General features: G+C 42.7%; 2 protein-coding genes across 5 annotated transcripts; one reads left to right on the forward strand and one right to left on the reverse strand.

The window, feature by feature from the left end:
- The first annotated feature begins 2,993 nt into the window (after positions 1-2,993).
- BDBG_00492 (cAMP-independent regulatory protein pac2) lies at positions 2,994-7,731 on the forward strand. Of its 3 annotated transcripts, XM_031719907.1 has the most exons (4): positions 3,005-3,477; positions 4,020-6,282; positions 6,459-7,080; positions 7,164-7,731. In XM_031719907.1, exon 2 carries the CDS (start codon positions 4,191-4,193, stop codon positions 5,571-5,573), a length of 1,383 nt encoding a protein of 460 aa, XP_031575825.1. In that variant the 5' UTR covers positions 3,005-3,477; positions 4,020-4,190; the 3' UTR covers positions 5,574-6,282; positions 6,459-7,080; positions 7,164-7,731. The 3 variants fall into 3 exon arrangements, with proteins under 3 accessions (XP_031575826.1, XP_031575825.1, XP_002629246.1); XM_031719908.1 differs by lacking the exons at positions 6,459-7,080; positions 7,164-7,731 and having other exon boundaries at positions 2,994-3,477; positions 4,020-6,391; XM_002629200.2 differs by lacking the exons at positions 6,459-7,080; positions 7,164-7,731 and having other exon boundaries at positions 3,251-3,947; positions 4,020-6,316.
- BDBG_00493 lies at positions 5,905-10,178 on the reverse strand. Of its 2 annotated transcripts, XM_031719909.1 has the most exons (4): positions 9,282-10,178; positions 6,933-9,190; positions 6,433-6,706; positions 5,905-6,348 (listed from the first exon to the last, which is right to left on the reverse strand). In XM_031719909.1, the coding sequence occupies exons 1-2, from the start codon at positions 9,836-9,838 to the stop codon at positions 8,179-8,181; spliced, it is 1,569 nt and encodes a 522-aa protein (XP_031575827.1). In that variant the 5' UTR covers positions 9,839-10,178; the 3' UTR covers positions 5,905-6,348; positions 6,433-6,706; positions 6,933-8,178. The 2 variants fall into 2 exon arrangements, with proteins under 2 accessions (XP_031575827.1, XP_002629247.1); XM_002629201.2 differs by lacking the exons at positions 5,905-6,348; positions 6,433-6,706 and having other exon boundaries at positions 6,770-9,190.
- Between the last annotated feature and the right edge of the window lie 1,158 nt (positions 10,179-11,336).

Raw genomic sequence — 11,336 nt, forward strand, 5'->3', positions numbered from 1 at the left:
GGCGCTTTCAATCAGGTAAACATTTCACATCCAAGGTGATCGGTGACCTCATCCCCGATTTATGAGCCTGGAAATAGCTTTCGCTCTCGAACGCCACTCATACCAAATAGGGTCCAGACTAATCCTGGCGTTCTCTAGGAACATTATTATTTTCACCGGAGCGCTTTCGTTTCAGGGCGATCGATGGCTTGACCAACTTCCCCCAGAGCTATTATGAGGAAACTACGCCACGCCACCCCGCCTGGAAAGCATGGGAAGAATTACTACTATGTATGTATGTACCCGAAGAATCGGGGCAATTTCATCACTATTATTGTTGTTAATAAATACTGGAAAACAATAATACGAAACCGATGGCCGCAGGCCACTCCTTAGCATGAGGATTCATTCATTAGTTTATTATTACTCTTTTCTTAGTAACTCGTCTCTCCCAAACCCGGGTGGAGCAACATCAGGTGGAGCAACATGGATGTCATATTAAAGTTAACTTTAAATTACCACTACTAGCCTAGCATGTTACTAGCGCAATAACTTTGAACGCATTTATTCCATGCCATATGGCGCTTTTCAGGTGTTAGTGTCGTATTAATGTATGTATGCGTAATACGGAAATCCACATAACTTAGACTCTCATCTTGGATACCAGATCTTGGAGCGTAACGAACTGAGTTGAAGTCAGCGAAGTAGCCAAAACATTACAGTCCAAATAATCTGTACAGTAGCAATCTTGTTCACAGTTCTTTATTCTCTTTCCAGTCTCACGCTGGATGAGTGTGTAACTGGCCATCAGCCACGAAAGGTCTGCATCACAGAGAAGATGCTACGAGACCTCTAAAAATGCTATATCCGTAGGACTTGTGAAGCTGAATTTGCTCACTGAACCTATCAGCGCAGCTTCAAACGGCCGAAATTTCCTAAGATTAGAAATTCAGCCTCAGCTGACAAACTCCAGATCCCGTGGAAGGATTCACCTCCGATCCTACGAGCAAGACCAGTCTTTGACTCTCTTGATTTTCTAAGCTACTGGTAGTAAGGATATTAGCGAGTGCTTTAAATGGCGCAGGCGTTGCATAGCTTGCGAGCTGTATTCTGGAGATCACATTTCTCAGAGGCAAGTGAACTTTACTAATATGTGAATGTACCGTGACCATATGGAGGCCCATGCTGATACAAAATAGTCAGCGCGCCTATATTTTTTTTAGCAATTTAGTGTGACATATTGATAAATTTTCTCCAAGATAGGTTTTCAAGCCTGCACGGCGATCGAGCGATTGAACACCGGGTACATCTTGGCAACCTTATGTCACCCTTGAAAATGTTTCAACTCAGATATCACAAATCTAGTGTTACCTGAGTGATCTCTTTCCGACAGAGAAGAAGAAGTTAATAGGCATATCGATAGGTAAAGGGTAAGCTGAAAATAGAGTGATTGGATAGAATGTTTTAGGTAGCCTGCAGGATGCTAGTAGACCCACATTCTATGAGGAATGATTACTTACTATTTTAACTTGTGCAATCCTCCGTTCTTCTGTCAACTTGGCTTTACCTTGTCGGGGAGCGCAGCAAACCGGATTCTTGATGCCGATACAGAAAACAATACGGGCCACAGTAAGGATTGCGATTCCCAGCCAGTCGAGATACGCCTTCCGCTGCGTGTTAACATTCGTCAGCAATTTATCCTATTTGTAGAGGCACTGTTCAACAATACCATGCAGCCATATCATCATGATCCTGTGGGCAGCCGCCTGTAACAGGCATTTGCTAGCTTCTCCTGCTGAGAATTGAAAGAGACACCACGAAAGTCCATTTATTGGTATTTTTATTTGGTTAAGATGATGGGCGCTTATTCGCAGATACAAACATGCAAATTGCACTTTCTGACAGCCACAGCTTGTGGAGCTATTTCATCTTCTGTTGTATTAGTGCTTGCACATATCTCAGAACCCATGTTTGAAGTGTACATTTCGTAGGGATTGAACACAATAATCAGAGCTGTGCAATACCTAGTCCTCGGGATAAAAAGCTGAGAAATAGATTTCGATGGAGTGAGTGGCTTTGCAGGACGAGATCGAGTACATACTGTAATCTGTACAATGCCCGGAATTAGGACAAGGCCTTTGGTAATAAAATGCACCCTGTCACATTTTCTGCTTTCTGGCTGTAGCGTAATGTATGTACTGCACCATAGGTTGTACAGGGTTTATCATTGTCATGGTTGGATCTTTCTAACTGAAATTCTTATGGCCTTATCTTCGCTCGCCTATTGGACAGAAAGTTCAGGAATTGGGCAAATTACGCGCAAAGAATGTATGGCGCTACAGCTCCAAGGTTAGTTATGCCTCTTTACTGTGTTGGCACAATACACTGTGCCTAACTTTAACCCCTGCAAAAGAATGTATGGTGCATGTACTGCGTACTACCTGCTCCAGGTCCACCAAGGCGTGGATTTAAACTTAAGCTTCCTATGTTGCGGGCTCAACCATGAACCGAAGGAGCGTGGGCCACCCAAACAATAATGCAGCTTGTAGCAAAAACTCATTGCTCAGATTCATTAAACCCCTTCTCCCACATAGTTGGTGATTTTTGTTTTCCCCGCAGTCTTGCACTTTAGTCATATTAAGTTCGCCAAAATAAAAGAAATGGAGCATTGCATAAGGTTCAACTAAAAGCTTACTACGGAGTACTCTCTTTCCATGCTACGGAGTATTGGACGAGTCATGCTTGGCAATACTCGGCCTTGGGACTGCGCTATTTTTGACGTGTTTGTTGTTTTGGTATTCAACAAAATCCTCAATAGATCATTCCTGAATGCGCCCATTTGAGTCCCAGCGCTTAACGTCCTGTCCAAGGAACGAGGGCGGCCAAACTTGATCCACCCCCTCCCTACCTGACGTTGGAAGCAAAAATACCAAAGTATGTAAATGTAAGCGGCTGGGTATTTATGCGCAGTAAACCACCCCAAGCGTCAAATGCGCATGGCCTCCCAGCTCTATCTACAGTACATTATACGTCGCTTTTCTTGTTCACAGTTGGAAGTGTATGTATATTTCATTCCCTGAGGGCGGCCATGTATCGTGTCATACATGACAATACATATATTCTGTGTACTGGTGACGTATGGTATTATACAAACGCGATACGGTACTGTCGGCATCGTATCCAATCAGCGAGACTCTTTCTCACGTGCTGCGCCTTTCCTGAACCATCGGGACCTTATTCCATCTACCTTTCTCCAAAGATTCCGTTTCTTCTTCCCTCGCCGTCCTTTGGTTTTAGACCGCGCTACGAAAACCATACTTCCCTTTGCCTGACATCACTCACTGTTACCGGGGTCTGCTGAACTTAAGCAGTGCTCAAGGACCTTTACGGTATTCCTTCTCAACTGTTGATCTATTTCAAATGTTTATTCCTAATACTCGTTTTATCTCTCATCTCGCATCAGCTTAACATAATCTTAACCCAGCGAAAGCAGTCAAGGTATGTTTTGCAAAATTTATCGTCCGGATGCTGCGAAATTATCTCATATCTATCCGTGCTTGCCCTGCTCTTCTCCCCCTCATTTGATTTAAAGAAATGCATCCTTGGATTTTCGCCCCTCCATCTTGTGGTCAAAGCCCACCATCAAAATTCGCGGGATACTGCTATGATAATCTGTTTAACTGCGTGATTACTTGCCCGGGTGATTCTGTTAGCCCTTTGCGTCTCTCTGCTCTTCATTCTCGACCTAGACATCCCTAGACATCCCTTATTCACCGTTTTCAAGGTTGTCGATCCAGCCCCAATTTCGGCGGAGAGTTTCCAGCTTTATCCTGCCTATCGTAATGGAGCTTCTGTCTGATCCCTCATCATAGTCGTTTATTTACGGAATCCTTATCAGAGGACTATTTTTATTTTGGTTTCGCTTTTACCACTACTTCTCTCCGAACTAGTAGCTCGTTTTTGCTCAAGTTGATTAGCCCTTCTCCTCCGTTCTATAACAACTGATGCATATAATGCTAATATCCCCTTCTGATCATTAGTGTTTAGAGATTGTGAATACGGGGCTTAGAGACACGAAGGTTTCCCACACTTCCTGGCCTTGTTCCTGCTGTCCTCGCGCGTTTAAATACTCCCACGATATTCGAAAGGACCCTCGTATTCGGTGTGTGGCGGTTGTATTAACTTGCTTTTTTCACTGCTGAGGAGAGGGGATGGAGACGTATAACGGACATGTCCGCACACCCGCGGATGCTATTATCTTATTCGAAGCCTGCCGCATCGGGCTTTTACCGCGAGTCCAGAGAAGATTATCAGAGAAGGAAAGGCAAGCGGTTAAATCTGGCTCTGTGTTTGTTTGGGATGAACGGGAAGCCGGAATGAGAAGATGGACAGATGGAAAATCATGGAGCGCAAGCAGGGTATCGGGAAGCTTCTTGACCTACAGAGAAATGGAAGGGAAAAGAGGTGGCGGCCATGGTACGCAGGCGTCAAGGGCAGGGAAAACTCCTGACAGTAATAGAGGTAGCGATGAAGATCCCGGAGAGGGTGGGGAGGAAGGCCCAGATGGATATCGCTATAAGCCGGATGGATTAATGAAACAGTCCTTCAGTATAACAACATCTACGGGTCAGCACCTCCATTTAATAAGCTATTACGCACGATCCCACCCAACCGCTCCTGGATTGAATCAGCCATCCACTGATCCAGCTCTGCGACATATCCGCCCACAGAAAGGCTTATATCCTGAATCCAGTGTTAACGATCAACAAAATCTACCCGTTGTGACCCGTGGCCCTATGTCCAGACCCGGATTTTCAATATCACCGCACTCGCTCCCGTACGCTCGGCCCGGTGCTGCGCACGCTCAACCATATGCTACCGCCCCGTACAACTGGCATCCACCTCCTATTACAAGCGCACCACATGTTGCAGTCATGCCGTATCCTGCCTATTTGCCTCCTCTTGGGGCCTCCGATGGGCATTCATCCATTCCATATGGACACCACCCACACCATCCCCAACTACCCGCTCCGTACGAAAGATCGGTGCATCCAGCCGACTCTACACTCCCGCCTCCAATGCAACAGCACCTCCCAAATGCTGCTAGCGGGCAGGTTGTCCCTTTCTATACTCCCGCTCGATCTCCAAGGTCCCACCCACCAATCATCATAGGGGCTCCAAGAATGGGTTCTCCCGGCCACCCTCATGGGTCACCACATAGCCACGCCCAGGCTAATGGAACCTCACCTAAACATGCTCCTAGCCCTGCCCCGTTGAAGAACATCCCACTCCATGACAATGGCAGCCAAGATAATAATAACAACGCTGTATCATCTTCATCTGCTACAAAGGTTCCAAGCATCAATGCACTTATGAACGGCCCACTCCCTCCATCGACACTTGCCCCCGCCGGGACCTTGTCTAGTATTCTTGACGGATCACAGCCGCAGGCTCGAGCAAATGGCACAGGTACCAGAAGCCCAAAACCCTATGTGAGCTCAGGCAATGGACCGAAAGACATCCCCAGTGAAAAGATTGGATTTGGGGAAGATATGAGGGCGTTGAGACAACTTGATAAGGTCTTTACTGCCTGATTTACCTACGAGTGATCTCATTTGAGATACTTTTATCACAAGGATGTATAATTTATTTTCTCAACACTTAGGCGCACGTTTACAGACTGGCTTTCTGAAAAAGCGTGTGATTTTAGCGACCCCACGGGAATACCTGTTTTTCTCGGGTGGGGTTTTTGTTACAGGTCTGCATGGGCGTTTTGTGAATTAGGTGTGGTCTCCGTATCTACGAGAACTACCTGTGGATGCATTTAAAACTGGGATGGGAAACTACATTTTACATGGGAATGGACTAAAATCGGGCAGGCTAGGGTGTGTTTCTCTCATTGTTGTCATCACCATCATCATCATTGTTGTTGTTGTTATTATTATTATTATGACAACTGTCTTGCTGAGTCCGCGTTTTACCCTGTTTTCATATCTAGTATTTATTATGAAGAGTTTTTTATAACTTCCAAGGTTTCTCAACATTGAAAGAGGGATGAATGTGTTAAATAATGTTTGTTCTTTCTAACCATTTTTTTCCCCCGGGGTGCCGCGATGGAACCCAGTGTTCCTTTTTGTATCATTTTCTTCCTATTGTAACACAAATACATGGCAAATTGCTCCCGGTATATCTAAATGCAATGGCGGGGGCTTGCTTCCGTCTTCCCTTCAGCCAAAAATCCATATCGAGGTGATCGATCTTCCTGCAGCACTAGCCTTCAAATTGTGCCTGTAAATACTAACGGTATAACACCGTCTACGAGACGCCTGATTCCTAAGAGCAGTTGTTTGCATATTTGCTAGAGTACATCTACGCAGTAGATATCGATAAAGTGAATGTGTTTTAAGTCAGAAAGATGTGCAATCATTCACAAAAGGTAACTGACTGACTGACTGATGTGGATTATCCAGGATTATTAGGCAGTAAATGGATTGCCAACTCCAACCTTTTTACGGACGTATGGTGCATCATCTTTCAGTAAACGGACTACGGCTCAATATCAACCCGGTGTGTAAATGGCTTCTCCCTCATTGTCTCGCCCACATCAGCAAAGTTACCAACACACCGGGGGGGTGTCATCCAGGGCCACTGGTTCATCCGTACTCCGTAATTCAGCTCAGCAACGTAGTAAGTACTAGCCCGTCTGCGTGTTCCAAGATTAGAAAACCTGCAGCCACATTAGTATTTATATTTGCAAATATGCTTAATTTCGTTCCGCGACTATAAATAATTTGGCGAATACAAAACGTTATTTATTTAAGCTTATATATACTTGTTCATGTCTGAACATTTCTAGTAACCACTTTTGTTTCTAGACATTTTATGGATATATGTATAATATTAATTTCCGCTTATCTTCACGCACGGATGAATATATGAGAGCAAATCCCTACTTGGGTGTCTAGGAAATACTCCAAGGAAATGGCGAGCACCTTGGCACATGTATGGATTTCGCTATGCGGCTCCGAACCCCGATATCATCCATGTCAAGGCGCCAGGCTCCGGGGGGAAGGCACATAGTTAGGACATCGGCGCATTTCAGTAAGCACACATAAGTGCGACCCAAGCATTCGCAAGATGAGGGTAGGGGCTCAAGGCTAACACCGTGATCTAAAACATGACAGCTTCAAACCATAAGCTGAGCTAAAGACTACTTAAAATTTCGGAGAAGGGGAGGGGGACCAAAAATCCTTGTCGACCAAGCCGGAGATATCTTGACAAGAATGTCACTCAACTCGATTATTCCCTGTCATCTATGCGATATAAAATCGGCGAAGATTCGTGTTTCTAGCGAATAGACTTGAAAGTCCAATTGTAAAGGTTGCAAAGCTTATTTTGCTCCATGGACTTCGTAGCGGACGATTGAGATAGAAATAGATCTTGCCCGAAGGATCGGGGAGGTTGTGAAACAGATCCTTACAAAACTGAGACTGAAAAAACGCTGATTCAATGAGACGCAGTGCGTTGATTGACAGTTCTCCAGCCATCAAAGGATTCTTGTTAGTTCATGTATGGATCCGAAGCGTATTGGGGCTTATTGGCAGGAGTGAATGGATAAAAAAATTATATATTTATTATGTCTTGAGTCCAGTTTGCAGTGATATATTCCAAATTAAGGTCGAATGCAAAAAACATGTCCAAATTTAGGGGGTAGTAGATCTCTAAGAGTCGTACACAATTTATAAACCAATATTCCAAAAATAAAATAGGAAGTAATGAAAAACTCATATTTCCTTGTTTCCCTGAGGATCCACAGCCAGCGTTCTCGTGAATCAATCATCAACCGGGTCGTAACGGAGGTTGGAAACAGTCCAACATCCTATGGTCATCAGGAAGCCGTTTTTGCTTTGTGTGCGCCTCTATTCAGGCGCGGCACGATTGATATATGTTGGGGGTCCCGGGTTGGTTCAACCCCTCTACCATCAGCACACACAGGTGGTGAGATTGAGCTCTTTTGGCCCAGTGGCCTAACAATATAATCGCCGAGCCTTCGCGAACACACCTCCTTCCCAGATCCCAAGCGCCTGAGTTTCGCCAAGCTTTTCCAGACTGTATGTACCATGAACGATGTATATAGAAAAATCCCAAGAAATAAACGGGCGCAGGAAACTGATACTATAAATAATAAACCAAAATTGTTCAGACATCCAACATACTCCTCACTTTTTGAGGTGGTTGAGTTTGATGAAGCGTCTCTCCGGATGAAAGTGTTGCCTGACTGCCCGACCTACTAGGAGGCCGCATTTTCTGACCTGTCGGATTCAATGGTATAGAAGTGTTAATTCTTGAGACCGAGTCCGCTATTGGATCGTTTGGTATAATTTTGCTTGGACTCTCCACATCATAGGTATGGCCACTCTGGTCCCGCGTGCCCGTAGAGATTGTTCCCATTTCAATATAATGCTCCAAGTTCTTTTGCGTAGGCCTTCCGCCTCCGATTTCAGTAGTCAGGGCTTTTAATCTAGCGTTAGGATCGTTGCCAGACACATGCTGGAAGTCAGGGTGCAATCGACGCCACCAGGCTGGCTTTCGTTTTCCAGCCTCGATACCAAGCTCAGCGTCAGCTGCGCGTCCACGTTCACGGCGTTGCTCAATGAGGTACTTGTCTTCATTAGGATCGATGTAACCCCAGATGTTCAGAACAACGAGAACGAGTAATGCGGGAGCATAGCCAAGCCCGTAGAGCCAACCGGCATTGCCGTCATATTTAACGGGGGAAATATCCCAGGAGAATGTGGACGCAACCCCAAATCCAACGCGGAGGCCTGTTAGAATGATGCAGATGATGAATTTCAAGGGTGCAGAGGTTAAATAGAAAGTAATCAAACTGGACCTGTTTACAGGTCGTTCCTTGTATCTGTAGACGCTGTGCCCAAGGCTATAACAGATGATAACCAAGCACACGACCGCAAGAATGCTCCCCGCTTTAAAACGCCCGTCTGTTGCGGATGGCTTCGCTACGCTCATTGTTTGGTCCTCGCTGCGTTGTTTTGGGATCGAGTTCCAGTTTCTGGGAATGACCATGAAGAAGTTAAGCCAGCCGAAAAGGTAGAAAATCAATGGCAAGTAGAATTCCTGTTTTTCCCTCGTAGAAGCCTCCGAGAATGCAACGGTGTCGCGGTCACAGATCTGCCGTTCCTGCCACGAGCCCCTGTAAATGACGTTTGTTAGTCGCGATCAAAGCCGAAGCATACACGCAGGAATAGAATCATTTGCGCATATAGATTGATTTAAGTACGTACCAATGCCTGACTCCTTCCCATACTGCAGCCAGCAGTCCAGGTAAGAGCAGGTAAAAAAACAAACTCTGGAGAGAAAGGGCAAGTCCTTGCAAGTAGTTCCGATCGACATCAATGCCCATGAAACAGCTTATCGTGCCACAGGCTGCAACGAAGAGCATCCAATACCACTGCCATCTCCTTCCAATGACCCTCCATCGTTTCTCTAACGGTAAGAACCGTTTCCCATGCTTCCGCAGGTTTATCAAGGTGAACATTATCGTTATTGCAAACATCGAAGCGAAAGCAATCCCGGCACTTCCCCTGGCCTCGAGGCCCTCGACCGGAAAATAACAAGAAGTGGCATTAATAAATGATCCGTTTGATAGCATAGAAGGCTGGTACATGCCAAATGAAAGCCAACAGTTCGAGCCGTTTGATAGAGTTCCATTGGAATAGAGGATATAATTGAAATATTCTAGCGCGGTCCGATTGAAGTGAACATAATTGATCACCGTGTCCGTAGCATTGTCTCCGTTTTCAGGGAACGATAAGAGTTCCCTTATCTCAACGAGAGGCATGGCTGATTTAAAGAAGTGGGAAAAAATGTGTGCGGAGCCAGATTTATGAGGAGTGATCAAACATCGCTGAAGTAAGGATAGCCACCTCGACGGCAATCGGAACCCCAGGGCACCTGAGGACAATGAAATGCAGTAGCAATCGTAGAGATCAGATTGTTCACGAATGTTTGGCAGCGGGGATAGAAATTTTGTGAGCGGGATATCGGAACCCTGATTGACAAACGTCAGACGTCAGCGGGGAGGGTCTCGGCAGAATATATTTCCGAAATCCGGGAATACACCGTATTTCCCAAACCGGCAATGAAAAAGGACTCGTATAACTTATCTCAGAATCTCAGCCACTGCCCAGATATTAGGGCCTGTTCGGTGATTTTTTCCGTACAGTGCCAGGGCTGTACAGAAAGTGGATATTTAACTTCTGACAGTATAAACCTTCATTATTGCCACCTTTCCTTATATAAATAGTAGTCTGTTTAATGTTTTAATATTACTTTTTTTCATACAAGTAGTTTATTATAATAATAATTATCATATTATTTCAGTGAATACATTTATGAATAAGTGTAATGTAATCAATCACTTAATACTCATTTTCACTCAATACTCACCTTTGTAAATTAATTACAATCAACTTCAAATATTAATATCTTAATAAATATTTATTATTTTAACTTTTTAATTTGTAATTTATAAATATTAAGACTTATATTATAATATAATTTAAAAGTGAATATCACAGTTTTTTATTCAAAAAGAAGTGATTACAGAGAATGAAAATAAAATAATAAAATAAAAAATAAAAGTGAAAAAAAGTAATAAAAACTATTAATTATAACAGGTATTAAATTTAATAAGAAATGAGAAAGTGAATATTAAGTTTATTTTAAATATAATTTAATTCTGCTTCATTACAGTCTGTAATAAATATGTATAAAATATGAAAAAAATCAGTTTATTATAATCTTTTTATATATTATAGAAAAACTAACTATTCTGAGTAAAATACTCTGTAATATAATCTTACATAATATTATATATATTTTATTAAATTTATAAATAGACTTTGTAATAGACTGACTATATAACTGTATCTGAGATTAGAATCAGAATATTTAATAGTTTCATTATTAATTTAATTAATTTTATTACACAGTATTAAGACTAGATAATAGTCTTATACTATTTCAGTAAGACTTACTATCTACTCTTATTATATTTTTAAAATAAGACTATAATTTTTAGTTCTTAATTTAAATTCATTTTATTGCTTTAAATGACTTTAAATCTCATTTGAGTATTATCAAAAATTATTACTTTCTAAAAAATTAAAAACAGTCTAAAAAAACCTTAAAATGTCTAAAAATAGTAACTTTATATCAAGATTGAGACTAAATAGAATTAGATAAGATTACTTTTTTATTTTTTCTAAGTTATAGTCTCATTTTAAGATCTAATAAATAGTTACTTTACATGTTTTTTAATAATTAATCTCAGCAGA

The sequence above is a fragment of the Blastomyces gilchristii genome (genome assembly GCF_000003855.2).
Source record: "Blastomyces gilchristii SLH14081 genomic scaffold supercont1.1, whole genome shotgun sequence".
Lineage (NCBI taxonomy): Eukaryota > Fungi > Ascomycota > Eurotiomycetes > Onygenales > Ajellomycetaceae > Blastomyces > Blastomyces gilchristii.

What these genes read in the sequence shown, in the direction of transcription:
- BDBG_00493 (XM_031719909.1), bottom strand. Translation starts at nt 9,838, where the DNA reads ATGCCTCTCGTTGAGATAAGGGAACTCTTATCGTTCCCTGAAAACGGA. An exon ending in TGGGAAGGAGTCAGGCATTG is followed by an intron (nt 9,191 to 9,281) that starts GTACGTACTTAA and finishes CGTCATTTACAG; the next exon opens with GGGCTCGTGGCAGGAACGGC.
- BDBG_00492 (XM_031719908.1), top strand. Translation starts at nt 4,191, where the DNA reads ATGGAGACGTATAACGGACATGTCCGCACACCCGCGGATGCTATTATC.